General features: G+C 60.5%; 12 protein-coding genes across 12 annotated transcripts; 6 read left to right on the top strand and 6 right to left on the bottom strand.

Moving 5' to 3' along the window:
• Window positions 1–39: 39 nt before the first annotated feature.
• Window positions 40–1174, top strand: FA10DRAFT_264423 (glyoxalase/bleomycin resistance protein/dioxygenase). Its single transcript, XM_025520641.1, has 2 exons — window positions 40–534; window positions 780–1174. Exons 1-2 carry the CDS (start codon window positions 118–120, stop codon window positions 804–806), a joined length of 444 nt encoding a protein of 147 aa, XP_025381027.1. The 5' UTR covers window positions 40–117; the 3' UTR covers window positions 807–1174.
• Window positions 442–2259, bottom strand: FA10DRAFT_248207 (alpha/beta-hydrolase). The gene is made up of 3 exons (XM_025519481.1): window positions 1950–2259; window positions 1690–1898; window positions 442–1614 (listed from the first exon to the last, which is right to left on the bottom strand). The coding sequence occupies exons 1-3, from the start codon at window positions 2121–2123 to the stop codon at window positions 894–896; spliced, it is 1104 nt and encodes a 367-aa protein (XP_025381026.1). The 5' UTR covers window positions 2124–2259; the 3' UTR covers window positions 442–893.
• A 178-nt stretch (window positions 2260–2437) lies between these two features.
• On the top strand, window positions 2438–3754 carry FA10DRAFT_283450 (hypothetical protein; the record flags this gene model as incomplete). Its single annotated transcript, XM_025523840.1, has 1 exon — window positions 2438–3754. The coding sequence occupies one exon, from the start codon at window positions 2438–2440 to the stop codon at window positions 3752–3754; it is 1317 nt and encodes a 438-aa protein (XP_025381025.1).
• Window positions 3755–3785: 31 nt separating this feature from the next.
• FA10DRAFT_264422 (DUF1479-domain-containing protein) lies at window positions 3786–5898 on the bottom strand. Its single transcript, XM_025520640.1, has 3 exons — window positions 5136–5898; window positions 4994–5059; window positions 3786–4933 (listed from the first exon to the last, which is right to left on the bottom strand). The coding sequence occupies exons 1-3, from the start codon at window positions 5716–5718 to the stop codon at window positions 3909–3911; spliced, it is 1674 nt and encodes a 557-aa protein (XP_025381024.1). The 5' UTR covers window positions 5719–5898; the 3' UTR covers window positions 3786–3908.
• Window positions 5899–6169: 271 nt separating this feature from the next.
• FA10DRAFT_237449 (hypothetical protein) lies at window positions 6170–8430 on the bottom strand. The gene is made up of 5 exons (XM_025519110.1): window positions 7508–8430; window positions 7226–7451; window positions 6907–7171; window positions 6655–6843; window positions 6170–6585 (listed from the first exon to the last, which is right to left on the bottom strand). Exons 1-5 carry the CDS (start codon window positions 8081–8083, stop codon window positions 6186–6188), a joined length of 1656 nt encoding a protein of 551 aa, XP_025381023.1. The 5' UTR covers window positions 8084–8430; the 3' UTR covers window positions 6170–6185.
• On the top strand, window positions 8348–8887 carry FA10DRAFT_264421 (hypothetical protein; the record flags this gene model as incomplete). The annotated part of the gene is made up of 2 exons (XM_025520639.1): window positions 8348–8430; window positions 8498–8887. Coding segments are annotated over exons 1-2 (266 nt in total), but the record flags the coding sequence as incomplete, so codon positions are not given.
• A 92-nt stretch (window positions 8888–8979) lies between these two features.
• On the bottom strand, window positions 8980–12681 carry FA10DRAFT_274073 (AAA-domain-containing protein). Its single transcript, XM_025523200.1, has 5 exons — window positions 12092–12681; window positions 11329–12019; window positions 10609–11269; window positions 9992–10540; window positions 8980–9920 (listed from the first exon to the last, which is right to left on the bottom strand). Exons 1-5 carry the CDS (start codon window positions 12621–12623, stop codon window positions 9018–9020), a joined length of 3336 nt encoding a protein of 1111 aa, XP_025381021.1. The 5' UTR covers window positions 12624–12681; the 3' UTR covers window positions 8980–9017.
• A 127-nt stretch (window positions 12682–12808) lies between these two features.
• On the top strand, window positions 12809–19118 carry FA10DRAFT_299165 (hypothetical protein). Its single transcript, XM_025524691.1, has 4 exons — window positions 12809–16595; window positions 16657–16843; window positions 16910–18446; window positions 18510–19118. The coding sequence occupies exons 1-4, from the start codon at window positions 13091–13093 to the stop codon at window positions 18927–18929; spliced, it is 5649 nt and encodes a 1882-aa protein (XP_025381020.1). The 5' UTR covers window positions 12809–13090; the 3' UTR covers window positions 18930–19118.
• A 53-nt stretch (window positions 19119–19171) lies between these two features.
• FA10DRAFT_32442 (hypothetical protein) lies at window positions 19172–21373 on the top strand. Its single transcript, XM_025525438.1, has 2 exons — window positions 19172–20240; window positions 20312–21373. The coding sequence occupies exons 1-2, from the start codon at window positions 19248–19250 to the stop codon at window positions 21197–21199; spliced, it is 1881 nt and encodes a 626-aa protein (XP_025381019.1). The 5' UTR covers window positions 19172–19247; the 3' UTR covers window positions 21200–21373.
• Window positions 20824–22193, bottom strand: FA10DRAFT_299164 (glutathione S-transferase). Its single transcript, XM_025524690.1, has 2 exons — window positions 21477–22193; window positions 20824–21395 (listed from the first exon to the last, which is right to left on the bottom strand). The coding sequence occupies exons 1-2, from the start codon at window positions 22158–22160 to the stop codon at window positions 21270–21272; spliced, it is 810 nt and encodes a 269-aa protein (XP_025381018.1). The 5' UTR covers window positions 22161–22193; the 3' UTR covers window positions 20824–21269.
• A 144-nt stretch (window positions 22194–22337) lies between these two features.
• FA10DRAFT_264416 (putative ATP-binding cassette transporter protein, mitochondrial) lies at window positions 22338–24705 on the top strand. Its single transcript, XM_025520638.1, has one exon. It carries the CDS (start codon window positions 22651–22653, stop codon window positions 24634–24636), a length of 1986 nt encoding a protein of 661 aa, XP_025381017.1. The 5' UTR covers window positions 22338–22650; the 3' UTR covers window positions 24637–24705.
• Window positions 24706–24736: 31 nt separating this feature from the next.
• On the bottom strand, window positions 24737–25264 carry FA10DRAFT_32425 (hypothetical protein). The gene has a single exon (XM_025525437.1). The coding sequence runs from the start codon at window positions 25175–25177 to the stop codon at window positions 24836–24838; it is 342 nt and encodes a 113-aa protein (XP_025381016.1). The 5' UTR covers window positions 25178–25264; the 3' UTR covers window positions 24737–24835.
• Between the last annotated feature and the right edge of the window lie 13 nt (window positions 25265–25277).

Below are 25277 nucleotides of genomic sequence, written 5' to 3'. Positions count from 1 at the left end.
GGGCAGCACATGTGGAGCGGCCTGCCTTTGTATTTTGCAAGATCAAGCAAGTGAAAGTTGCGTGTGCGCACGGTTGTCCATTCCGCAACAGTGCCTGGTAGGGTTGGTTTATCAACGATGGCCTCTCGAGCGGCAGGTGCGGCGGCAACGACGGCGGCCATCTCGATCAGCAGGCTGGACCACGTCGTGCTGACGTGCGCCAGCGTGCCGCGCACCGTCGACTTCTACACGCGCGTCCTGGGCATGCGCGCCGTCACATTCTCGAGCAACCCACCACGGCAGGCGCTCGCCTTTGGCCAGCAAAAGATCAACCTGCACCAGGCTGGACAGGAATTTGAGCCAAAGGCCACACACCCCAAGCCCGGCTCGCAGGACATCTGCCTGCTGCTCGAGAGTGGCCAGACTATCGATGCGTGCAGGCGCCACCTCGCGGCGTGTGGCGTCGACGTCGAGGAGGGCCCCGTCGAGCGGACGGGGGCGCTGGGCAAGATCCTGAGCGTCTATGTGCGCGATCCGGACGGCAACCTCATCGAGGTGAGAACCGCGCCTGCATCTGACAAGCCTTCTTAGACTCACCCTTCTTCTTCTTCTTCTTCTTCTTCTTCTCCTTCTTCTTCTTCTCCTTCTTCTTCTTCTCCTTCTTCTTCTCCTTCTTCTTCTTCTTCTTCTTCTTCTTCTTCTTCTTCTTCTTCTTCTTCTTCTTCTTCTTCTTCTTCTCCTTCTCCTTCTCCTTCTTCTTCTTCTTCTTCTTCTTCTTCTTCTTCTTCTCTCTCACGCAGCTCTCGAGCTACGACGAGGCAAAGTGATCTTACCAGAACGCCGTTCTGGGCCACTCTATCTATTATCAAAGCGAGACTGTACTAAGCTATACTTGTGCTATATCACGGTTCTCCTCACGCCGCGCGATCGAAGCCCTTGTCGAGCTGGTCCTGGGCGGCGTCAAAGGCCTCGTCGAGGATGGTGTTGATGACATCGGGCAGCTGCAGCGTCATGGCGTGGCCCGCATCGGGCACCTGGTGCAGCTTTGCGCGCTGCATGTGCTTGGCCAGGTGCACCGAGTTGTGCGGATTGACGAGGTTGTCGTCGTCGCCTGTGGCGATTGTCACCTGGGGAATCGCCGCGTCGATCTCGCGCAGCTCGGCGGCGCGCACACGATGGGTCAAGGCCGCGCGGACCTGGCTGAGGGCGCCAAAGAGCGTCTGGCGCCTCGTGAAGCCAAAGCGAAAGGCAAAGGTCGCCTGCATGTTCTCGCGGTTCGTCTTTTCGTTGCGTGTGCTCGTCTGGTCGAGCCACTTGGGCGGGAAGAGGAGCTCCGAGACGGCATTGACGCGGTACTCGTCCGAGTCGAAGCCGAGGGTGCGGCCGGCAATCATGCGTGTGATCGTCGAGATGCCCGTCCAGGGGGGCAGCGAGGCCGAGAGGCGCTTCTCGCCGTGGCCGCGGCCCGAGGTGGTGCTGATGAGGGTGAGCGAGGCGATGCGCCGCGGCGCACGCTTGGCCATCTCGAGCGAGATCATGCCGCCCATGCTGATGCCGACGAGGTTCAGCTGCCGCTCCTCCTTCCAGCCGAGAAAGTCGACGAGCTCAAACACGTCGAGGGCCATCTCCGATGTTCTTGAAGGCCGCATGTGAAGCGTGAGCATTTTCGTCGAGTGAACAGCAGCAGCAGCAGGGCCTCGCCTCACTCACTTGTAGCTGCCCGCGGGCGTCTCGGAGTTGCCGTAGCCGCGGTTGTCGAGGACGACGCACGAGTACCTGGGGTCCCTGGCGAGGTGCTCGACCTGGTTGAGCCAGCCAAAGCAGCTGTTGTTGAGGCCCATGACAAAGACGACTTTGCGTGGGCCCGTGCCGTGGACCTCGTAGTAGAGCTGGAAACCCGGTGTCGTCGCACTCGGCGGCTGCGCGCCCTTTTCGCGCGCATCCGCCGTCGGCATCTTGTTCTGTCCCACGGGCACGCGGTCCCGCGCCACGGTGCAGTAGCCCTTCTGGGCACACGTCGCCGGGTTAAAGGCCGAGGGAATGTAGCCATCGGGCGATGCCTCTGCCTTTTTGCGCGCCTCGGACAGCGACGTCGCCGTCGCACCCGTGTACACTGCGCCGAGCGGCAGTCCAGTCTCGGCCATGGCTGTCTCGCTGCGCTGTTGTAGCTGTGTTTGCTTCTTCGCCTGATGTGGTGGTTGTTCATTTAGTTGCTGTGTCGCCTTGCCCTGTCCTGCCCTGTCCTGCCCTCTCACTTGCTCCACAAAAAGCGAGCATCCGACCAGGAGCCGGAAATTTTCAAGAACCCGATCCGTTGAAAAAGAGAAAAAAGAAAATAAGGCTGTCTCTCAGCTTCGCGGCACGTGTGGAAGATTTTTTTGGATCTTCGAGTTGGGTTGGAGATGCCACTTTCTTTTGCTTTGCTTGGACAGACACACGTATCACCAGGAAGAGGATCATGTCGAAGATTTCGGCGAGGGTGGCGATGTCGAATGGTCTCAAGAAGGCTGGGATGTCGCGAAGCAAGGCGGCGGGGCCGGCGAGTCGTCGTCAGGAAAAGAGGCGGCAAAGCGCCTCAGAGTCCGCCTCGAGCTCCGGCTCCGCCTCCGGCTCAGAGGAGGACGACGAGGACGATGAGCAGAACAAGGAAGACGCCCTTCGAGCGCTCGAAGCCCACTTCGCGTCCTCTTTTGGCGCTGTCAAGGCGCCGGCATCGGCATCCGCTCGTCCGTCATCCACAGCAGCCAAAACGAAGCTCGCAACAAAGGGAAAGGAAAAGGCGCGCGAAGCCGGCCTGCTTGACGCTACTTCCACTTCCAGCCCCAGCACGTCCGCAGCCAGTCCGGCCCCCAAGCCAGACGCGAAGCTCCCGCCACGCTCCAAGCCAAAGGCAAAGGCGCGAGAGCCAGAGACGATCGTCTTTGGTCAGCCGACTGTATCGTCCTCGTCCTCGTCCTCCAATCCCATCTCGCTCTCGCACGACGCGGCGGGCAGCGGCGACGAGAGCCGCAAGGGCTGGCGGTCCTTTATGTCTGCCAAGGTCGATATGCCGCACAAGGAAAAGTCGTCCGAGACGCTGTATGGCCGCCGTGCACGGGCCGCGGCCAAGGAGGCGCAGCGCAAGGCAAAGGCCGACGCAGGCGAGGGCGAAGGCGAAGGCTCTGGGGAGGCAGCAGGAGGTGGAGAAGAGGGAGAGGAGGAAAAGGCGATGCAGTCCAACGACCGCGAGCTGTCGAGGCTGCTCTCGACGACGCTCTTTGCGCCTGGAGGCGCGAGCACGGGCGCCGAGGGCTCGCGGCGCAACCTGTCGTCCAACGAGACGCTGGCGCGCCTCATGGAGCTCTCGTCGTCCTCGGCTGCACGCCGAGGGGCCGCCGTGGGTAGGGGCTGGGGTGAGTCGGCGCACAAGGCGGCCGAGATGGGCAAGATGCCAGCGTCGATGCGCGCGGGGCTGCGGCGCGCACAGAAGGAAAAGCTCGATATAGAGGTGGAGCGCGCAAAGGAGCTGGGCAACTACCACTCGAGCGTCAAGAAGCTCGTCGGCAACAACCAGGCCGGCATGGATCTCATCCTCGGCACGCGCGACGACGACCGGAAAAAGAGGACGAGGGAGCGGGGCCTGGGCATGGGTGTGGGCACGTTCAACAGGGGCACCCTCCGCCTGAGCGAGGAGGAGGTCGAGCGGATCAACGGAAGCCGCAAGCGGGGCTCGAGCGGTGGCAGCGGCGGCGGCGGCAAAAAGGGAGGAAAGAGCAGCAAGAAGAGAAAGCACTGAGTAGCCGCATCCTGTACAGTACAATATCGCCACGGTCACATCTTTTTATTTCTAGACATTGCACCGCAATAGCATACACTCGTGACACAGTAAGCCCCAGGAAACGAGACGAGACGAGAGGAGAGAAGAAAGAGAGAGACGAAGGAGGAGGAGATCACACCTGGGAGTTGCAGAGCTCAATCAGCTGCCGCTCTGCGTCGGGCATGTCGCTCGTTGTGGCAAAAGCGTCGAGAGCCATGGCGCGCCGTCCAATGGTACTGGTTATATCCACTGGCGTGCCCCGACCGTTGTGCCTCGACTCGCCCTCGCCGCCGGGGAAATCGCTGGGCGGGGTGCCGGCCTCAAAGGCCTCCCTCTGCTGGCGCACATAGTCAAAGTTGGCCCGCGTCAGCGGGATGGCAGGGATATACATGACGCTCGAGTCCTTGCCCGGTGCGCCCCTGTGCTGGGCCTCGACGGCATGGACGAGGTCGCAGTGCCACAGGGCCATGTCGCCCGGCTCGACCTTGGGGATGCTCGTCATGGCGTCGTCGAGGCGGAGGTGCGGGTGCGTGTCGTTGCTCAGCTCAATGTTGCGTCCCAGCGTGCAGCCGGGGAAGTGGGGGTCGTCGAGGTCAAAAGTCCAGTTGTCGGCACGGAGATAGTCTCGCTGCGTGGCAAACTGAGACCGAGGCCGCACCGGCTTGAAAAAGGGACGCAGGATGATGTAGGCCGTCGACTGGGTGAGCAGGGGCAGGACGCGGAGCGTGCCTTCGTCGGCCTTTGTCTCGCTCATGCTCAGCCAGCCCTGGAGTGGGCGGAAGACGGAGCAAGCGCCGGGGCCGTTGTACATGTCCGTCTTGGCTCCCAGCCTCTGCGCGGCCGGGCCCAGGCTCCACGAGTCGTGCGAGGTCCAGTCGATGGCACCCCGCTTCAGCTCGAGAATGTCGGACCAGCAGCCTCGGAACGTCGGGTCCTCCCACCGCTCCACGCCACCGCCGTCGATGTGTGGACCCAGGGCGAAGGTGCTGTCGCCGGGCAGGCGGATCCGCAGTCGGTCGCTGTACGTCAGCGGGTTCTGCAGCGAGACCGACAGCTCGGGTGGGGGCGTCTGCGAGAAGGCAGAGCGCTCCTCTGTCTGGCTTGGCGCGTGGAAGAGGCTGAGCATCGCGCGCGATGCATTGAGCAGCGACGGGTGACCTAATGAGAAGGGTGAGCACCCTGTCATTCACCGTCATAAGACTGAAAAGAAAGGCTCACTTCGGGCAGCCAGCTGGGCCTTGCTCCAGTACAGCTCGTACACCTGTGGGTTGTCATCGGGGAAGCCTGAGCACGAAAGAGGGTGGATGTGAGTCGACATGAAAGCGCATATACTCCAACTTCCAACCGCGAACCCACCCACCTTTGGTCTGAGGATTGAGCTTGACATAGTCCCGGATGGCCTGCTTCCAGCCCAGCGCCTTGTCCTGCTCCACGACGCCCTTGACAATGACGGCGCCCCTCTTCTTCAGATTGTCCAGCGTTCCCTGGTCGACCCAATCCTGCACCTTGGCATGCTCCACGACGTCGTCGCCGGGGTAGTGGATTTGCGGGATGAGGGCCGAGCCCTTTGCGATGATCTCGTCCGTCTCGCCCTCGAGGCTTGACAGCACCTCTGTCCACGCCCGCTGGAGCGCCTCTGCATGCGCAGGGCTCTGCACGAGGCCGCGCTTGACGTCGAGAAAACGCGGCGGAAGCGACTCGGCGAGGGAGCCGCCCGAGAGGGTGGCAAAGACGGCCGAGATGGTGCCGCTCTCCTTTGGCGCCTTGCGTGCCTCGGGCGACAGCCCAGGCGGCGGCGGCGGGGCTGGTGCGCTGCCGCTGACTGGCTGCGAGTCGAGCGCGGGTGGCTTGCGCAGTGCTGCGGATTGGTGCAGTGCACGGCGGCGGCCCAGGGCCACGACCGAGCGCGAGACCGCGATGCGAGCATTGGCAGTGAACAGCATCGTTGTCTGCTGCGTTTGGTGGCTCGCTCGTTGGTGTCCCTTATTATACCTTGACCCCTCCTCGATCGGACCTCGGTGGACGTTCGGTAGGAGGGAGGCCAAGTCCGAAGGCGAGGGTAGCGAGAAGCCTGCGGTTTGCGCACCACAGAAAGCCACTTGAATCTACAGATGCGCGTACTTCGTAGTGTATGTAGCTCGACCTTTCTTCCCCACCCAGGGCCAAAGTGGCCTCTCGCTCTCTCTCTCTCCCCGCGCGCAAGAAACTTTCTGCCGCCGTTCCAAAAAGGGCAATGCGTCGGTCCGACAATTGGCCGAGCTTCATGCGCTTGGGACCTTGGCTTCTTCACGTGGATTCTCGGCCTTTGCCTGCTCAAATCCACTTTGGCACACTTCGAACCTCGAATCCTCCTTCTTCTTCCAGGGTGGGAAGGCTACTACTTCATCTATCTATCAATTACCGAAGTCAATCACGGAAACACAATAGCTGCAAGCCAGTATCGCACAGCAAAGGCCGCTGCACTGCAGGCAATCTGGACAATCATGACATGCCAAAAGAGCCCGAGCTCCGTGATGGCTGGCCCCCGCAACCGACTGCCCTGCTTGATGATGCTACCCGACCTGCGAGTCTCGACACCGCGAAAGACGAGGAGCGCATTGAGAATCGTGAGATTCGTCGTGCTCGCCAGTCTCTTTTTCTTTCCTTTTTGTCTTTCTTGCCTGCCCTCCTCTTCTGCCTCCTCCCATTCGAGCGATACGAATCGCAGCGCAGAAAAGAGACGGAGCACGAGGACGGTGATGGGTCGAGCAGGCTTCTCCTTGGGGAAGACGGCAATGGAAGGATGCAGCCGCATCGTCTCCAAATCAACACTGTGGTGGAGAAGGGTGATGTTGAGATGAATGCACGTGATAATGACGCTCCCAGGAGCCTGGACTCACTCGGGCACCCGATGGCGGGGACACGGCACAAGGTGGGCCAGCTGAGGAAGGCTGAGGGCAAAGTTGAAGAGCTGGGGGACGAAGAAGAGGAGCAACGTCTTTGAGAAGTGGCCGAGGACGCCGGCGCAGGCGAGGACCTGACCTGCAAAGTAGCAGAACGTGTCCCCGACAAAGACGAGCGACGGGTATCTGTCCATGATCTCGTCAGCACTTGACTGCCAGAAGATGATTGAGGGCAGCAAAGGCACACACCGATTCCAGGACAAGAGGCCGATGCAACAGCCGCAAAAGGGCAGCAGAAGGCCGAGGCTGAAGAGGTGGCGGTCGCGCAGCTCGATGCTGGCAAAGCTGCCGGGCTCACCGGCCTTTGGATCGAGGTAGAGGATGTCGTTGATGCACAGCGAGAGAGCAATGACGAGGGCCTGGCCGACCTCGACGCCGTTGATCCCGGCCAGGATGTTGATGCTGTGGACGCAAAAGGTCGAGAGGAGCAGGATGAAGAGATAGTAGAGAGGGCCTATCATCGATTGTCAATGTGGATGGTGGCCTTGTCAGCAACAAAAGAACTCACCCAGATTGACGATGTTGTTGCCGAGAATCTCTCGGAGAAAGGCAGGCCAGCCGGGGACGACGACCGAGGTGCCTCCCCTGCCCGCGCGGTAGACGACGAGCATGGGCAGGCTGGCCAGAAGAGGGATGGGCATCTTGAGCCTCCACCGAATGTCAAAGACGTCGTCCAGAAAGCCCAGCATGACCGAGGAGAGAATCGAGAGGAGCGAGGAGAGGTATGTTGCCAGCTTGAGAGAAGAGATCAGTGCGATACTCTCGAGAGAGAGAGAGCAGCATTTCTCACCTCATGATGGGGAAAGCCTCGCCGGCCCTTCATGGCACCCGACCATCCTCCATCGGGTGCGTTGCTCTTCGCGAGCTCCCATGCCTCCCACACATCGTCGCCCTTTCCCGCTAGATGTGCGCCTCGCCCCGCTGCCGCGCCGTAGCGAAAGGGCACAAAGAGGCAGAGGAGCAAGAGGTAGAGGATGCTCGTGGGCAGCCCGGCCGACTCGGGGACGAGGTCCGACGTGGCCTTGAGAAGGTCCCTCCCCGCGAAACCCTTGTCAATAAACGCAGAGCGGGTGCTGCCGATGACGTGCGACGTCAGAATCGGCGCGAGGGCTGTGAGGATCAGCGTCGGAAGCAGGCCCGGCAGGAGAAGCACCGAGACAAGCGTTTCGCGCGTCGACGCCGACGAGACCAAGAACGACGCGGTCAAGGCCGTCGTCGAGGCTAGTGCAGTCTGCCATGTCCGACTGCTCAGTAGCCTCCTGCCCCGCGTCTCTAGTCCCGGTCCCGGTCTTGACGTCGACGTTGACGCCATGTTCCTCGCTCTTCGTCGCTGCAGCGTGGAAGAAGAATTAGAGTAGTGCCTCATGCGCCCCCCACCGCCAACAGTGGCACTTTCTTTCGCGCAGAACCGTCCCGAGTCCCGAACGAAACTAGAAAAGGCCAACCTACTCCACTTTAAAGGCCACTTGAGCTTCAGCCGGCGGTCAAGTCACCGACACAGACAATGGCACAATGACGGCGATCCTCCTCACCACGGACGATTACTCGCCCATGTCTGCACCGCATGGTCTCCCGGCGCTGTTCTTTCCGAAGCTTATTCAGCCCATCTTGAAAGAAGACGGAGGCATAGACGAGGTCGAGAGGCGGCTGGAGAGCATCGGGTGGGAGCCATCGTGGCGATTCGGCATGTACAAGCAGGCGCACTACCACACCGTGGGTCTAGTCTTGCACCACTTGCAATGAGCATCAGAACTGGTGTGCTGAGCAATAGCCGGATCAGACCACGCATGAGCTCCTCTGCATTGTGCGCGGCACGGCGACGATCCAGTTGGGTGGCACAGACGAGCGCGCAAGGCCAGGACCGGGGCCGTCGTCCGAGAGCAGCTGCACCACCATCAACGTAGAGCCCGGCGACGTGCTGCTTCTCCCTGCCGGCTACGCACACAGAGCACTGCAAGATGCGGGAGGCTTCACAATGGTCGGTTCCTATCCCATCGGCGCAGAAAAGTGGGACAGTGAGTAGTCTTTTCACCCCTCTCTCTTCTACTTTGCAAGGCACTGCCCAGTGACACTTGCTACTCATTTGCGCGTAGTGCGATTTCCAAACGTCATGGGTTGTCCCTTTGACATTGAAAGCATCAAAAAGCTCGTCAGTTCGACCAAGAGAAAGGGGCTGGGCCCTGCAAGATGTCCTTCCCAATTGCTGGACGGCGCAGAACCACTCCTCGACGACGCTTGGCAGCTTGCATAGTGTAAACAATTGTCTGCATTGCTTTTTAATTTGGGACTGATTGAGCACTTCACATCAAGCTCTCCCGCGCTCCCACCTCGCGGCTGCCCTCTCCATTGGGAAAGGAGCCATCTCGCTCTCCCGCAAACTCGCTGTAGATCCTCCGCAGCCGCATCTGCTCCTCCTTGGGCACACTCGGTCGCGTGGCCTTGAGGCTGCGCTGGAGGTGCTCGTCCTTGACCTTTGCTTTCTCCTTTGTTGCCCGCCTCGCCACAGCCTCGGCAGACGCGTCCGTCTCGCTCGCGTTGACGGGTGCCCTTCGCTTTGCGGCGGAAGCGGCATCGTTGGTGAGCATGAGCTCGATGCGCCGCTGGAGCGCCTGTCGCTCTGCCCCGCTCAGCGTCGCCTTGTTTGCGCCCGCTGCGCCACCAAACGAGACAAACTTGACGTCGCTGCTCTTGTCCTTCTCCTTGGCTGCTTCGGACCCGTCGTTGGCCGAGACTGCCGCTCCATTGCTGCTGGCGTCGGGCATCTGTCCTGCCGCCGCGATGCTCTCGTGGATCGTCTCGAGGTGCGCATTGTAGAGGAGTGCCTGCAGGTCTGCGCCCGAGAAGCCGTCGGTCTGCTGGGCCCACTTGTCCAGGCTGACGCTCTCGTCGAGGTGCACCTTGCTCGACACGGCCCGCATAATGTCGATGCGGTCCTGCTCCGACGGCATGTCGCACAGCAGCGACTTGTCGAGGCGGCCTGGCCGGAGCAGCGCCGAGTCAATGAGGTCCGGCCGAGACGTGGCGGCAAGCACGTAGACGCCGTCGAGACCCTCGGCACCGTCCATCTGCGTCAGCAGCTGGTTCACCACCCGGTCCGTCACACCCGTGCTGTCGTGGCCTCGTTTGGGCGCAATCGAGTCAAACTCGTCAAAGAACAGGACGCAAGGCTTGGCTGCTTGCGCTCGGTCAAAGAGGTCTCGGACCTGTCAAGATGCATTCATCCACCTTAGCAGGCGGCAAAGGACTCATGGCAGGAACAACGGGTCGCACTCACCGATTTCTCGCTGGCACCAATGTACTTGTTGAGGATCTCGGGGCCCTTGACGGAGATGAAGTTGAGGCCGCACTCCTTTGCCACGGCACTCGCCAGCAGCGTCTTTCCACATCCTGGGTATCCGTACAGCAGCAAGCCAGAGCGCAGGCGGAGTGGGCAGCTGGCAAAGATGGCGGCGTACTTGGTTGGCCATTCGAGCGTCTCGCGGAGCACGCGCCGCGTCTCGTGCAGACCACCAATGTCTGACCAGGCCACCGTCGACTTCTCCAGCTTCACGTCGCGTAACGATAGAGGTGTGAAGCCCTCCTGGGCCGAATGGAAGTCGGCCATTGTCAGGTCGAATTCCGCTGAACCGCCTTCCCGTTTTGCCGATGCTGATGCCAGCTCCTCTGCCGAGCGTATCGCAGCCTCGTGGACTGCTCGTTCAACCAGATCTCGCAGATCGGCAGGGAGATAGCCTTCCGTCTGTGTGGCGATCATGACCGGGTTGAGATCTCGCGGCCGAAGCGAGCCTCCGCGAGTCTTTTTCTCGATGAGATGCACGATGATCTTGACGGATTTGGCCAGGTCAGCAGGAAGAAGAAGAAGATCAATGAATGCCGGGTTGTAATGCTCACCTCTCTTCTCGCCTCCTTGCTGGGCGGCTTGAGCTGCACCGTTTCGCAGAGGATGTGGCTCGAGATGAGCAAGGGATGCAGGCTGACGTTGCTCTGAGCGGTGCAGAGAACGAAAACCTGGTGTTCCTTCATGACGATGCGTGCCCTCGCCATCAAAGCCTCTGCCAGCTGTCGAGCTCTCGGGCTGTCGACGTGCTCGACCTCGGCTGGGATGATGCGGTCAATATTGTCGAGAATGAGGAGCGTGGGGCCGTGCCAGGCAGCAGCGTTGAGCCACTGCGAAAAGAGATCTCGCAGCGCTGGCAGCCTCTCCTCGGCATGTGGCGTGCAGTCAATGTAGAGGGGCGACACGAGCGACGGCGTGCGGGACAGTCGACGTGAAAGGAGCTTGGCCAGCGATGTCTTGCCAGACCCTGGCCCGCCGGTCAGGAGCAGACCGGTGGAACCATCGTGCGAGGCTCTCGTCGATTCCCCCATTGCCATCCGAGCATCCGCCAGGGCCCTCGATCGCAGCGTCGATTCGATTACGCTTGTGCACTTCTCCAAGATGTCGCCAATGCCAGCGAGGCTGTCTTCTTGTTCCTCCCCACCCTCGCTTTTCTCATCTACTGGCATCTGCTGCGGTCGAGTCGCACTTCCTGTGGGCGAGGGAGACGAAAAGCTTTGCATTGCCAGTCAGCTGCCTGTTCAATCTATCGCCGTCAAACTCAGTGAGCTCACCGGATGAGATCCCAGTCCTGAAGATGCATCTCCGTCCTGGCCTGCGGTGAGATCCAGACGTGCCTCCTTGGCCACCGTTCGAGCCCTCGCAGGGAGTCAGGAGCTGCCACCGCAAAGTAGGCGCTCATCGTCGCTCGAGCTGGTGGCTGTTGCTGCTGCTGCTGTTGTTGCTGTTTTTGTTGCTCTTCACCACCCTCCGATGGCTTGTCCGACCCTTGTGAATCCTTTGCATCGCTCTGACGTGGTCCACCTTTGCCTTGCGAGCTCGCATCTCCTAGCCTTTCACTGGAGACATCTGGAGCGCTTGGACACGGCATCTTTGTAATGGTGCACCGTCCTCCTTCCTTTGCCGAACCACCAAACGCAGTCGAGAGCAACCCGGCGTCTTCTGAGGACACCACGACTGCCGAAGATGCTGCCCTCCTGTCGAGAAAGGATGAGGGAAGGACCCTGTACAGCCTGCGAGAAAGCGTCTGCGATGCAGCTGCCGGGCTCGAAGCTGGACCTCTGCTCGTCGACGCTGAGATGTCGTGCTCTTCCGCTGCTGCAGCCTGTGCCGCAGCATCAGCCATGGCCCTCGTTCGCGGTGCAATGACGACCTCGGTATCGGTGCTCAGTCTCACGGCCCGGGCCAAAGACGAATCAGGCTGCGACGGCGCTCGCACGTCTTGAGTCGGCGGCGTGCAAGACTCTAAAGAAAACGGGGCTTTGCCGTCAGCACCAGCTCAAGCGAAAAGAGGCGAGAAAAGAAGACGACACGGACCAACTTTGAAGCGGCAGACGGTTCTGCCCTGCCTGCCTACATGCACGGCAATGATCATGCCCATCTTTGCAGCCCGGACCTGGCCCAGCATGTTGCTCTCCACATCGTCGGCATTGAGGCTGAGCACCTCCCAATCGTCGGGCGTGAGTGGTGTGACATCGATGCGCGAGGCCGTGGGCAAGGGGGGCGATCGCAAGAGGGTGATGCGCACTTGGGTGCCCGCCTGCAGCGGAGGCTCAAACGTCGAGGCCAGCGTCGTCGACAGTGAGACTACCGATGAGGCATCGGTCTGGGAGGAAGAGGAAAAGGCCCCTGATGATGCTGAGAGTGGGGCAGCGCTCATGCCTGACCACCCCACGTAGATTGCGTCCTCATCTCGAACCAGCTCGACGACGATCGACTGCGGGGGAACGCCTCGCTCGAGCAATGGCGCATACAGGACCATGGGCAGGTGGACCAGCGACGACCGCAGCGAGGGGTCGAAGTCGACCGTCGCCACCGTGGCACGCGACTTGCCATCGCGAGCAGGCATCCTTCTCGATCTCAATCGCTGATGCGAACGTTGTCCGAGAGAGTCGGAGAAAAGACTCAATGGCGACGAACAGGAGCGTCATCTTCGCGCCCGGACGTCGCAATGCCCGGATCCCGAGGACGCCGCCTATTTAGCCTGACACGTGCAACTCTACACTCTGGGTGGGCAAAACCGACCGGGGCCATCGCTGTGAAGCCTACCGCCCCCACGTCTGACGGCTCGCCCCTCCTCGCTCGGTTTGTCGGGGCTCCAAACTCCTCATCACCTGAGACGATCTCCTTGCAAGTCAGACAGCGCAACCAAACCTCGTCGAGCCCCAGAGCGAGCCTTTTGAAAAGGCTTCTTCGCGAACCGGGCACACCTACGTGGCACGCCAATGAACAAAGTGGAGCATTGGAAGTTGCAGATCTGAGAAGGCGAGCTAGCGACCAGTCTACGCGGACGAACCGAGGAAGCGGGTGTGCAGCATGTCAGAACAGCCACAGGTGCAGCTCGACGAGACGGCGACGGCGCCGCAGGCCGACAAAGCTCGGCATGCGCCCAAGCCAAGCATCGCCAATGCAGCCAACCTCTTTGGCACAGGTGCCGATGACCCCTTCGCCAGCATCTCGAGCCCTGATCTCGGCGGCGGCGACGATGCCTTCGCGAACGTGGCCCAGCCGCTCAATGCCATCGGAGAGGGAGAAGAGGACGAAGCTGAGGCCCCACCGCACGGCGATGGCGCAGCGAACACCCTGGAGATCCCGTCTGCTGGCCATGACCTCACCCTTTCGTCGCCCACGAAGCTCTTTGCTGCCGATCAAGCTGCAGGTGCCGACGATTGGCTCACTGCAGACCAAGACCTCGATCAGCAGCAGCAGTATGGGCAAGGGCAAGATGCTTGGGGAAGTTATGGAGCACAGGAGGGAGCATATCAGGAAAACGGCCAGCATTACAATGGCAACTACGACTACTCTCAGCAAGGCTACGACCCACAACAAGCCGGCTACGATCAACACGCACAGCAGGGAGACTACAGCCAGCAGGGAGGCTACACCCAGCAGGGAGAGTATGGTCATCAAGGAGACTACGCTCAGCAAGGAGTGTACGCCCAGCAGACGGACTATGGCGCATACAGCGGACAACAAACTTATTCCCAGGGCGGCTATCAAGAACAAGGGCAGCCGTATGATGCAAATGGTTATCAGCAGGGTGCTTATGACCCCAACGCAAACGGTCAGGGCTACTACTCGGAGTATGATCCAAATCAGCAAGCTTATCAATACACGCAAGATCCCAGTCAGCAGCAATACGACAGTCAGGTGTACGACGGCAATCAGCGAGCGACCTATGACGGCGCGCACACCGGCTATGATCCTGCATACCAAGCGCCATATAGTGCCGATGCACAAGCCGCCCAGACATATGGGCAAGATCAGCAAGCATACGATCCCACTCAGCAAGCATACCAAGCCCCTCCGCAGGCGTACGATCCGAGTCAATCGGCTTACAGCCATCTTCAAGGACAGGAGTCTAATGGCTATCTTACCGGAGTCGAGGACCAACAGAATGACATCCCGACCGCGCCGTACGATCAGTACGACCAGGTCCAGAGCGGCTATTCGGACTATGGTGCTCAGGCTCAAGCTCCCTCGCAAGATGCTCTTTCGGCTCCTCCGAAAGAGGCAGATGCCTACGCGGCACCCTCTACTGCAGCATCATCTCTTCCCCCACCTCCCAAAGGTCCACCGAAGAGGTCAATTTCGGCCGAACCGACCCAGGCACCTGTCGAGGAAGAATCGGCACCTGCTCCTGCACCTGCTACCACCGGCAGCGAGGTGGCCGCCGGAGGGGCAGCTCCATCCCAGGCTGGCTGGCCCGGTCAGAGCGAAGAGGCAGAGAAGTCATCGTGGGTCAACTCGCTGGAGCAAGCAGCTTCTTCAGCCCCAAGCGAAGCTTCCGAGGCAGACAATGAAGGGCACAGAGAGGGCGACACGAACGAGGCGAAGACACTAGGTGAGCAGGCTGGTGTTGGAGAAGCGGCGGAAGCAGCCGCCCCTGCGCTCTTCGTCGAGGACACCGAGGGTCAATCCGTGCAAGCAGCCTTCGAAGGGTTGAGAATCGCTGAAGATGGCGGAAGCGAGGTCGCGACACCCACCCAGCCGGCACCATCTGCCGAAGCAGGGCACGAATATGAAGCAAAGCCCGCCTCCTTTGATGATTCAGAAGTGTTCAAGGGTGCAGGCTACGAGTCGTACGGCGGGGCAGAGGAAGCTGGTGGGTATCCAGGGTATGGTGAAGAGGCGTACGGCGACGGGACCCACGGCTATGGCGAGGTACAGGGAGGCGAGACTCCCAACGAAGCAAGCACTTTCAACCCCTACGACCCGACCCCAGCAGCAGCTGCCGACGCATACGCTGCTCCATCTCCGAATTTCCAAGATGGCCCAGGCTTGAACGATCAGTACACACCGACGGGAACAGCGAACCCATATGCAGTCCCGACCGACTACAACAGCACGTACGGTACTGCTCCCCGCGCCGCTTACGACCCCTATGCCCCGCGAGAGTATGGAGCCAGCAGCGAAGGAACGTACCCTGGCAGCACAGAAGCTGCGCCGTATGCACCCCAGTACGGGGCAGGTAGTGCCGCCGCAGAAGATCCATACGCTCCGGTCTCAAACCAGCAGCAGCAGCAGCTTGGAGGGGAGGATGCGTACTCTGGCTTCGCGACCAACGTCTACTCACCAAATGGGGAGAGACGGTACAGCCAAGACAGCAAACTCGCTCGCAGCGGCACCCTCACTCAGGACTCCTACAATCGCTCTTCCTCCGGCCTTGATCCCCATGGACAAGCCCCGCGGTCTGCTGGCGAGGTCGACATCTACTCGGGACCCGAGGGCCTTCGTGGCGAGTCTCTGGGCGAAGCGTTCGAGGGCCAGGGAGGCTCATCGGGCTACTTTGCTGCCACGCCGTATGATGGCGGTGACCGAGCGGTGACTTCACCATATGCACCCTCGTCGAGCTCGACAGGTGCGCCCTCTTCTGCTGCCTACCAGCCCTTGGACCCGGCTGTCTCGCGAGGAGAAGTGCCTGATGTGGCCCAAGAGCGACGAGGGGCGACCATTCCGTTGGCCTGCTTTGGTGTAGGCGGCAAGCTCGTCACCTTCTTCCCATCGGCAGACCAGGATTCTCTGGGAAATGGCGCAGCTTACGGTCGCTTTGGTGGCACACCCTCCAAGCTTACGATTCGGACGCTCAGCTCGGTGGTCCCTTCGACCACCTTTGCCAGGTCCTTGGACCCCCTGAAGTTCCCTGGGCCAGCCCTCGAATCCGGAACGACGCCATCGACGGCGCTTTCGAGGGCCACAGGTGCTGGCAGCGTCCTAAAGTCCAAGAAAGCTGCCCTGATCAAGTACCTTGATGAAGCAGTGCGCGAAGTCTCTAGCGGCGTCGGATACCTGAGGAGGACAGCTTCGTCAGTGGACGTTGATGGGTCAGCCGAAGGAGGCAACGGCGAGGGCGCTTCGGTCACTGAAGCACAGCGAATCGAAGACCGCATTGTCCTTATGAGGATTCTCATCCTTCTCCTCGAGCAGGACGGCAACATGGTGGGCAACCCCGCTTTCGACGAAGCTGCCCGCAATATCCTCGTTGGTGACGAGCCGCAGCGAGGGTCAGCGCCAGTGTCGCACGAAGCAGCTGCGCCGCTGCACACCTATGAGCTGCGCCCGTCATTCTTGTCGAAGATGCAGGACCTCCTTATGCAAGGCCAAAAGGAGGCAGCAGTGCAGCTCGCCCTCGAAGAGAAGATGTGGACGCACGCGATCATCATTGCCAGCGGCCTCGACAAAGAGACGTGGAGAAAGGTCGTGCTGGACTTTATGGACTTTGAGCTTGGCCTTGCATCTGGAAGCGGGGCTGCGCTCGACCACGACGGTGAAGGGCTCAAGGTGGCATACAGCCTCTTCTCGGGCCAAAGCCCAACTTCGAGTAAGTGATGAGCCACTGGTCCTGAAAGAACAATATCTAAACATCACGATTATCCCCTCAGTCTACGACCAATTCCGGCCGAAGCAGCAACTCGCAGGCGGTGCAGCAGTGGGGACGGACAAAGTGCCACAGTGGCGACGAGCAGCTGCAACAATTCTGGCAAACCGGTGCACTGGTGACTCAGTCTCTCTGACAGCCATTGGCGATGGTCTCGTCTCTGCTGGGTGGCATGAGGCTGCACATGTCTGGTAGGTTCCTTGCTAGTAAATTGTGGCACTCTGGACCGAGCACTTATCTTGGATGCCCGCGAGCAGCTACCTTCTCTCACCCCAGAGTTCTGCCTTCGACGGTTATGACGGCCCAGCGGTCCGCATGACGCTTCTTGGAGCATCTTGCCCGGCGGCAAGCTCGTCGTACTTTTGCGACCTGGACCACATCCTCATGTCGGAGATCTACGAGTTCGCCCTCAGCCTCAAGCCCGTCGCAAAGGGCAGCGAGCCGTACCATGGACTGGCGCATCTTCAGGCTTACCGCGTCGTTCACGCCTACCTGCTCGCCGAAATGGGCGACACCAAGGGGGCGCAAAAGTACTGCGAAGCCGTCACAAACATCCTCAAGGCCGGCAAGATGAACCGTTACTTCCACCCGCGCCTCTTTGCTCAGCTCCAGGAGCTCTCGGATCGGCTCAACGGCGCGCCACCGCTCGATGGAAGCGGAAAGTGGATGGCGAAGAACATGAAGCGGCCAACGATGGATGGCGTTTGGGGTGCCCTTGAAGGAAGGTTCACCAAATTTATTGCTGGCGAGGACGACACTTCCTCATCATCCTCGTCACAAACGCTCAGCAAGGCGCCCAGCCACCAGGGCGGAGCCATCGGACCCTTTACACACTACAGCGCCATCACGCCAGACGCAATGTCGGGCGGCGTGTCGCGCGTGCAGTCTTTTGCCGATTTCAGCTCAAACGTGAACCAGAGCCGGCCTGCGTCACGCTCCGGCATGCTGTCTTCCCAGTCGTCGGGGCCGCCAAGCGTGCGAGCTGCCTCAGCCCAGGGAACGCGCCAGCTTCGCGATCCTTACAGCGAGTGGCCGCAGCCGGGTATTAACGAGGGTGGCAGCCGGAGCGCAGGCAGTCACATCGCGGCATTTGGCAACACTGCCCTCGGCGAAGAGGGCACTTATGGTGGCAGCAGCGCACAGGGGCCCACCTCGGAAAACTCCTCGGACGCCGACATGTACGCAGGCCCATATCGTTCGGATGGCCCAACGAGCAGTGCACCTTGGGGACAGCAGGCAGAGGATGATGGTCACACCCCACAAGGCCAAAGCGGCGATGTGCCATGGTACGGCTACCAGGCCCACGGTAGTGAGAAACCGCAATTTATCAGTAATGTCGACGACGACCTCCGTGCCGGCCTCGACGTTGAAGGATTCATTTCCCCGATGGATGCCATGGGCGCGAGCCATAGCTACTCGCCGGCGCCGAATCCTGGCGATACGCGGAGCAGAAACGCCGTCGTTGAAGAAGAGGACGACGAGGAGGATCTTGGCTTCGGCAACGCGAGTAACAGGAAGAAGCAACAAGAGTCGGCCCAGAACAATGACGGCGCTGGTGGCTCACAGGGAGGACAGGACCAAGCAAGCACTGGCGCCAAGGCAAGTGACAAGTCAGCCGATGAGAAGAGGCCAGAGCCAAAGCCCCAGGCCTCTTCGTCTTGGCTCGGCAGACTTTGGAGGCGAGACGCATCATCGCCATCGAGTGAAGCGGAGCAGAAGGCAAAGAAGGCTCACTTGGGCGAAGAGACGTCGTTCTACTATGACAAAGAGCTCAAGCGCTGGGTCAACAAGAAGGTATGTTTGCTCACTCTGATCTACATTTGCCAAGGAAGACTAACCTTTTCTTCACGTCTGTAGGCCGGAGACACAGGTGCAGCCGCCGCCACACCGCCGCCGCCTCCCCGGGCACAAACGGCGTCCCCTTCGGTGCCTAGCAGCGCAATGCCTCCCAATGGACCACCCCGACGAGGGTCGGTCGACCCTCCTTCACAACTTTCGTCGCCGTCGTCGAGGGCATCATCCACCATCAGCGAGGATGGTGAGTACGATGTCGGCCGCAGGGCAGCAAGCTCAGGCGGGCCTCCGCCTCCTGTCGCGCGCGCTAGATCCAACCTGGCCGATCCGAACCAGCCGCCGGCGCTTCAACCTGCCTCACGAACGATTTCGGAACCAAACAGCGGCGCACCGACTCCCCCGCCAGGGCCGCCACGCACGGGCTCGGCTGCAGGCGCTGCAAAGAAGAAGCCCATCAACAAACGATACGTCAATGTCCTCTGATGAATACTTTTCCCCGTCTATCAATTATTCGTTGCGAGTCGGTTGTACGACAAATGTAGAGCTTCTACCATCTCTCTCTCTATCTTCTCACGTACGTCTCATGAACCATGAGGTTCTGTTCTAATGTCTCCACGCTGCACAAGAAATTGTCACGAATTTCCGTCACGTTTCCCGTGGACCAACCTTGATTTTTATTTTATTTTTTCTCTTTCGCGGATTTTGTGTTTTTCTTTCTGGCGTGAGAAGTTTCTTGGACGACGTCTTGCCTTTTCCTCTACGTTCCAGATCGAAGAGTCGACGAACAAGGGAAGAGGGACGATGACGATGTCGACCTATGCCTCTTCCTCCAATGCAAGCATGGAGGACGTGACGGCGACCTCGGCCGCTCTTGCTCCTCCTGCAGCAGCTCGGGAGCAGCAACGAGACCGCCAGTCGTGCTACAACCTCTATTCCGCCGACACCAACGGCGACGTCTTTCTCGTGCAATTTCCCGTCGCTTCGTCCTCGTCCTCGTCCTCGTCTTCGGTACCATCGAGCTCTGCTGCGACGTACGAGCCGGTGCCGATCCGGGGAGGTCGCAAGAAGGCATCGTCATCTGAGCGCGCTGCACAGAAGCTGGCGTATGGACAGCTCGCGGACGGACAGCGCGTCCTGGCTATTGCGAGGCGGGATGCGACCATCGACGTCGTCTCCGTCTCGTCTTCGACCGAGGAAGGAGAGAGTGAAGCCGAAACAGTGAAAGTCGTCGAAGAGGGGCAGGTTGGGGCGAGGCTGCTCGTCACGCTGAACGAGCCGAGGATGAAGCCGGGCCTGCAGCGCTGGGTCGGCCTGGCGGTCCACTCGCGGGGCATCGTGGCGTGCGCCTCGTCGGGCGCCTTCACCTTCTTCCCGCTTGCGTCAAGCTACAGCAAGGAGGAGGAGGAGGAGGAGGAGGAGGAGGCGGAAAAGGTAGTAGGGCAAGGCGTCGAGCTGGCGGAGGCAGAAGTTGTCAGATTGGAGCTGCCCGGCCCGTTGCAGCAGCTCGTCTTCCACCGCGAGGGAGCGTCAGAGGACCCGACGCATTTTGCGTACGGCGGCGAGGAGGTGCCGCTCAGCCTGTGGGATCTGAACAAAGCGCTGAGCGAGGCGCCTGGGCCGGAGAACGTCGATGGCCAGCACGGAGGGAGCGAAGCAGCGGGCGAAGTAGTGGCGGAGGACGCGCAAGCGAAGGTGGCGGGCGAGAATGCAAAGGCGAGGAAGCGCAAGAGGCAGGCCGAAGCACGGCAAAAGAACAAGGAGCTCGTCTGGGGCGAGATCTGGCGAGCCAAGAATGTAAGTCTTGTCCCTCTTTGACGAGTGCGTGAGCCTGAAGAATGGCAGCTGATGAGAGGGGGGAACTGTAGCTGCCGAACGATGCGCTGTCGCTGCCACAACGGGCCAACATCGTCTGCCTCGACTTTGTCAGGGGCATCGACGAGGAAGACGAGGATGATTTGTCAGAGGGCAAGAGGCAGCAGGCAACTGCTGCCGATGCGATACCCGCGAAGCTCCACGTCGTCGTGGGCACTCGCACTGGGCTCGTCCGCGTCTATCACCCTTCGAGTGGCGTCCGAAAGCACACGAGCGAGCATCACATCTTCCCCGATGCCTCACCCGTCAAGACGATGACCTCAGGCTGCAGTCCCGGCGAGATCTTTGTGTCGGACACATCTGGAAAGCTGTTTGCAGTCGAGTGGTCGAGGGGAAAGACGCTGTATTCCTACAAGGACATCACAGGCGCCATCTCGGGTCTGGTGCCACTACCGGCACCCCAGGCTGCTGAACCCAAGAGTGGGGCAAAGGGGGAGACACATGCGTCATTGCCATTGCTGGCCAGCACATCGCTGGATCGTATGGTCAGGCTGCACTCGACTGTGCCGCCTCCCGTTGCGCAGGTCAAGGCCAATGGAAAGGAACCAGTCAAGAGGCCGGCAGTATCCAACAAGAGGGGCCAAGTCATCGCCTCTGTCTTCACCGGCGGTCCAGCTGCCGTGGCTTGCGTTTGGGACGGCAAGGTTCCCACGATTGAGGAAAGCGCAGAGGATAATCTTCGAGCCGGGAAAGGCAATGGAGAGGGGGCAGAGAGCGAGGAAGAAGACGATGACGAGGATGAGATCTGGGAGGAGATGGACCAGGTCGGGACAAAGATGAGGAAGGGCAACTCTGGAGGCGGCAAGGCTGCCGAAGAAGAAGAAGAGGAAGACGAGGACCAAGAGGCCAAAAAGGAGCAGAGAGCAAAGCGGCGTCGCTGAGAGAGGAAAGCAATTGTTCTTTTGTTTTCATTTTCAGACAGCATCTTCAATACAATCTTCACACTTTCTGTCACTTTTTGCGCTGCGAGGCCAAAGTGCCTTCGTAGGTGCTCTTGGCAGAGGGGCGGGCGTCCATCCGGTCGGACCAGGCGGCAATCCAGGGAAACCTTGCGTCTGATCCGCGAATCACGTCGCCCTGCGTTGAAAGAGAGGGGGGGGGGGGGGCCAAGGTTAGCGCGCATGTAAGGCTCTTGTGTCCAGCGCACTCGCTTCTCACCTGCGGGGTGGCCCTCAAGTCGGCCAGTGCAGGGTACAGGAAAAGGTCTGCCCAGGTAATCTCGCTCCCGCACAGGAACGGTGTCGGGTCTCGCTTGGCCAGGTCTTCAAGCTTGGACAGGACGGCATGCATCTTGTCAATGTTACCTTCAAGGGCCGTGTATACCGTTGCGTCGTCGGCGCCGTTCTTCTCCATGGCCAAACGTGGCTTGACGACGCCAAACTCGACATTCTGGAAGAGCGTCGAGGAGGCCATCGAGACCCACTGATCGACTCTTGCCCTCGCCTCGGCGGCCTGCGCCAGCAAGACGCCGTCCTGGGTGGTGCCATGGCCCGGGAGTGGGGGCGTCAGCGCATGCTGATTTTTGCCGTGGCGCGAGACAGTCGGGTAGACGAAGTCGTCGAGGTAGCGCCGTACCGCGTTGCTCTCGAACAACACCACTGCGTTCTCTGCCGACGTGTAGATGGCATCGGGCCGATGGATGAGGACAGGAAGAAGGCCAAGTGGGTTCCGCTTCTTGACCTCTGCCGAATGTGGCGTGAAAGGGTGCTGGATGTAGTGCCCGCCCAGACCCATCTCCTCGAGGCCCATCGTGATGCTGCGCGTGAACGTCGAGAAGGGCGTCCCGAAGATCTCGAGGCTGCCCACGTCCTCGGCCAATCTCGTCTTGTCCGGCGTCGTCATCTTGGAGCTCGTCGTTTTTGTGTGTGTGCACCCTGTGGCTTCCAGAGAGACGGGAAGAAAGCAGGCGCGTTCCCTCCACTTTGTCTTTCCACTAAAGTCTTCCACGTGGTTTGAGGGAGAATTGGAGCCTGAGCACCGATGAGGTGCTTCAGAAGAGTGAATTGAATACCTTCCCTTAACCCCGTCTGCGCAGGGGGACGAGGACGATCCGCACACGATGGCGACGGCAACGGCGAGGATGCTCGCGGCACGTCACGTCCATGCGGCGGCGCGCACCGCTCCCATTGTCAGCGCACGGAGACTCGTTTCTTCGCCGTCGTCAATATCTTCGTCTTCTTGTTCATCATCATCCTCATCAGCGCACAAGGTTATCAGATCGACCATCGCCAGACCGTATTCGTCAAGAGCCGCCGAGCCTCCGGGGCCGATAGCAAGGACGAGAGGCAAGCCTCTCCCCTCGGCCTTCTTTTCAGCTCGCTCGTACCAGCACATGGCCCAGCAGCAGCAGCAGCAGGCGCAGCCCCCTGCCGAAACGAAGCAACAACAAACGCCTGAAAAGAAGCTCGACGGTGACGACCCGCTCAATCTGAACAAAGCGCCCAACACTACGGTCAAGGAGCAGCGACAGGCTGACTGGACCATCGTCAAAAAGCTCATAGGTCACATCTGGCCCGCAGGCGATACGGGCACAAAGACTAGGGTGCTGTTGGCCCTCGGCCTCCTTATCGGCGGCAAGCTGCTCAACGTGCAGGTGCCCTTTTTCTTCAAGGCCATCGTCGACAGCCTCAACGACGCCGTCAATGCGCCTCTGGACATGTCCAACCCCAACACCGTCTACGTCGTTGCGGGCGCCAGCATTCTGGGCTATGGTCTCGCCCGGGTGGGCGCCGCTGCCTTTTCAGAGCTTCGCAACGCCGTCTTTGCCAATGTGGCGCAGCGATCGATTCGGAGAGTGGCCAAGAACGTTTTTACTCACCTGCTCCAGCTCGACCTTGGGTGGCATCTCTCAAGACAGACGGGTGGCCTGACTCGGGCCATCGATCGAGGCACAAAGGGCATCTCCTTTCTCCTCACGTCCATCGTCTTCCACATCGTGCCCACGGCGCTCGAGATCTCTATGGTGTGTGGCATTCTAAGCTACAAGTGTGGGCCGAGTTTTGCGGCCGTGACGGCCGTGACCATGGCCGCCTACGCCTGGTTTACCATCAGGACGACGGCGTGGAGGACGCGTTTCCGAAAGGAGGCCAACGCAGCAGACAATCGCGCGGCGACGACGAGCGTCGACTCGCTCCTCAATTACGAGGCGGTCAAGTACTTTAACAACGAAAAGCACGAGGTCGCCAAGTACGACGCTGCGATGGCCGACTATGAAAAGTCGAGCGTCAAGGTGGCGACGAGCCTGGCGGCCCTCAACAGCGGCCAGAGCCTCATCTTCTCGTCGAGCCTGACACTGATGATGCTCTTGGCGGCCCAGGGCGTTGTCAACGGCACCATGACCGTCGGCGATCTCGTCCTGGTCAACCAGCTCGTCTTCCAGCTCTCGCTTCCCCTCAACTTTCTCGGCACCGTCTACCGAGAGCTGAGGCAGAGTCTCGTCGACATGGAGGCCATGTTCAATCTGGAAAACGTCCAGGTCAAGGTCAAGGACAACGTCGATGCACCCCCGATCGACGTCAAGGCTGGCGAGATTCGCTTCGAGAACGTTACCTTTGGCTACCACCCCGACCGGCCCATCTTCAAGAACTGCTCCTTTGTCATCCCCGCCGGACTCAAGACGGCATTTGTGGGCCCGTCTGGGTGCGGCAAGTCCACCATCTTCCGGCTCCTCTTCCGCTTCTACGAGCCCCAGTCGGGTCGAATCCTCATCGACGGCCAGGACATTCGCGATGTCAACCTCGAAAGCCTGCGACGGGCCATCGGTGTCGTGCCCCAGGACACGCCGCTGTTCAACGACGACATTCTCTTCAACATTCGCTATGGCCGGCTGGACGCCAGCGACGACGAGGTGTACGCGGCGGCCAAGCGGGCCAAGGTGGACCAGATTGTGCGCTCCCTGCCCGACGGCTACGGCACCAAGGTTGGCGAGCGCGGCCTGATGATTTCCGGCGGCGAGAAGCAGAGGCTTGCGATTGCTCGTCTGCTCCTCAAGGACTCGGACATTCTCTTTTTGGACGAGGCCACCTCGGCCCTCGACACGTTTACCGAGGCCTCGCTGATGCGGGACCTCAACGAGAGCCTGCTCAAGACGCACCGGACAGCCATCTTTGTCGCGCACCGGCTGCGCACCATCAGCGACGCGGACCTGATCATTGTGCTGCGCGACGGCAACGTCGTGCAGCAGGGCAAGCACGACGAGCTGCTGGCGATGCGCGACTCGCTCTATGCCGACCTGTGGGAGTCGCAGTCGACTGTTGGCATGGGTCAAGGCGCAGGCGAGGGCGAGAAGATCAACGACGACGCCAAGAGGGCGCCGTGAGGCGAATCATGTACCATAGTTGTTCAGGAAGTCCCTATCATAGCAACAACCGAATAGCAGTAGCAGCAGACGCAGAGAGAAGAGCGGGCCTGTCAAGAGGCATGTTGTCACGGAGAACGGGACAGGTGGCGGATCCAACGAGAAATACCAAGATGCTCTTTGGTATTCTCGGGAAGAGGCTATAGGTGAGGACGTGCATTTAGAAGGGAGGAACGGGGTCTCTTGTTGTCAAGGAGGGGCTAGATAATAAAGAGGGAGGGAGGGAGAGGGCCTTGAAGAGATCGTCGGGGAGAAGCGGCTGGAGAACTAGATCAGAAGAGGGCCAGGGCGGCGGCAAGGACGGCGGCAATGCTTGTCTCGACGCCAACCATGACGGGCGAAGCGACACCACTGGCATGCGTAGTCGTGGAAGACGCCGTTTTGTTGGAAGACGCCTGGACACCAGGCTGGCTCGGCGGCAGCACTGCCGGCTTGCTCGGGGTGGTCGAAGTCGTCGTCTGGCCGTTGACCGACTGGGTGCTGCTGGTGTCCGTCTGACCATTGGTTGTCGTAGAGCTGGTGCTCGAGGCCGAAGCGCCAGGTGTGCTCGAGGCAGAAGTCGTGGGCCCACTGGTGCCGTCGCCGAGGAGTTCCACGTTTCC

The sequence above is a fragment of the Acaromyces ingoldii genome (assembly GCF_003144295.1).
Source record: "Acaromyces ingoldii strain MCA 4198 unplaced genomic scaffold FA10scaffold_1, whole genome shotgun sequence".
In the NCBI taxonomy this organism is placed as follows: domain Eukaryota; kingdom Fungi; phylum Basidiomycota; class Exobasidiomycetes; order Exobasidiales; family Cryptobasidiaceae; genus Acaromyces; species Acaromyces ingoldii.
This window is presented reverse-complemented; position numbering and strand designations above follow the sequence as displayed.

What these genes read in the sequence shown, in the direction of transcription:
- FA10DRAFT_248207 (XM_025519481.1), bottom strand. Translation starts at nt 2,123, where the DNA reads ATGGCCGAGACTGGACTGCCGCTCGGCGCAGTGTACACGGGTGCGACG. An exon ending in TGGCGCGGGACCGCGTGCCC is followed by an intron (nt 1,899 to 1,949) that starts GTGGGACAGAAC and finishes AAGGGCGCGCAG; the next exon opens with CCGCCGAGTGCGACGACACC. An exon ending in ACGCCCGCGGGCAGCTACAA is followed by an intron (nt 1,615 to 1,689) that starts GTGAGTGAGGCG and finishes GCGGCCTTCAAG; the next exon opens with AACATCGGAGATGGCCCTCG.
- FA10DRAFT_264416 (XM_025520638.1), top strand. Translation starts at nt 22,651, where the DNA reads ATGGCCCAGCAGCAGCAGCAGCAGGCGCAGCCCCCTGCCGAAACGAAG.
- FA10DRAFT_264423 (XM_025520641.1), top strand. Translation starts at nt 118, where the DNA reads ATGGCCTCTCGAGCGGCAGGTGCGGCGGCAACGACGGCGGCCATCTCG. An exon ending in CGGACGGCAACCTCATCGAG is followed by an intron (nt 535 to 779) that starts GTGAGAACCGCG and finishes TCTCTCACGCAG; the next exon opens with CTCTCGAGCTACGACGAGGC.
- FA10DRAFT_32442 (XM_025525438.1), top strand. Translation starts at nt 19,248, where the DNA reads ATGACGATGTCGACCTATGCCTCTTCCTCCAATGCAAGCATGGAGGAC. An exon ending in AGATCTGGCGAGCCAAGAAT is followed by an intron (nt 20,241 to 20,311) that starts GTAAGTCTTGTC and finishes GGGGAACTGTAG; the next exon opens with CTGCCGAACGATGCGCTGTC.
- FA10DRAFT_299165 (XM_025524691.1), top strand. Translation starts at nt 13,091, where the DNA reads ATGTCAGAACAGCCACAGGTGCAGCTCGACGAGACGGCGACGGCGCCG. An exon ending in CATGAGGCTGCACATGTCTG is followed by an intron (nt 16,844 to 16,909) that starts GTAGGTTCCTTG and finishes GCCCGCGAGCAG; the next exon opens with CTACCTTCTCTCACCCCAGA. An exon ending in AGCGCTGGGTCAACAAGAAG is followed by an intron (nt 18,447 to 18,509) that starts GTATGTTTGCTC and finishes TCACGTCTGTAG; the next exon opens with GCCGGAGACACAGGTGCAGC.
- FA10DRAFT_32425 (XM_025525437.1), bottom strand. Translation starts at nt 25,177, where the DNA reads ATGGTCAGACGGACACCAGCAGCACCCAGTCGGTCAACGGCCAGACGA.
- FA10DRAFT_299164 (XM_025524690.1), bottom strand. Translation starts at nt 22,160, where the DNA reads ATGACGACGCCGGACAAGACGAGATTGGCCGAGGACGTGGGCAGCCTC. An exon ending in ACTTGAGGGCCACCCCGCAG is followed by an intron (nt 21,396 to 21,476) that starts GTGAGAAGCGAG and finishes CTTTCAACGCAG; the next exon opens with GGCGACGTGATTCGCGGATC.
- FA10DRAFT_264422 (XM_025520640.1), bottom strand. Translation starts at nt 5,718, where the DNA reads ATGCTGTTCACTGCCAATGCTCGCATCGCGGTCTCGCGCTCGGTCGTG. An exon ending in GCTCAATCCTCAGACCAAAG is followed by an intron (nt 5,060 to 5,135) that starts GTGGGTGGGTTC and finishes TTTCGTGCTCAG; the next exon opens with GCTTCCCCGATGACAACCCA. An exon ending in GGCCCAGCTGGCTGCCCGAA is followed by an intron (nt 4,934 to 4,993) that starts GTGAGCCTTTCT and finishes CCTTCTCATTAG; the next exon opens with GTCACCCGTCGCTGCTCAAT.
- FA10DRAFT_237449 (XM_025519110.1), bottom strand. Translation starts at nt 8,083, where the DNA reads ATGAGGCACTACTCTAATTCTTCTTCCACGCTGCAGCGACGAAGAGCG. An exon ending in CAACAACATCGTCAATCTGG is followed by an intron (nt 7,172 to 7,225) that starts GTGAGTTCTTTT and finishes AATCGATGATAG; the next exon opens with GCCCTCTCTACTATCTCTTC. An exon ending in CCCCGCCATCGGGTGCCCGA is followed by an intron (nt 6,586 to 6,654) that starts GTGAGTCCAGGC and finishes TCTCCACCACAG; the next exon opens with TGTTGATTTGGAGACGATGC.
- FA10DRAFT_274073 (XM_025523200.1), bottom strand. Translation starts at nt 12,623, where the DNA reads ATGCCTGCTCGCGATGGCAAGTCGCGTGCCACGGTGGCGACGGTCGAC. An exon ending in CAGGACTGGGATCTCATCCG is followed by an intron (nt 11,270 to 11,328) that starts GTGAGCTCACTG and finishes GGCAATGCAAAG; the next exon opens with CTTTTCGTCTCCCTCGCCCA. An exon ending in GCAAGGAGGCGAGAAGAGAG is followed by an intron (nt 10,541 to 10,608) that starts GTGAGCATTACA and finishes AAATCCGTCAAG; the next exon opens with ATCATCGTGCATCTCATCGA.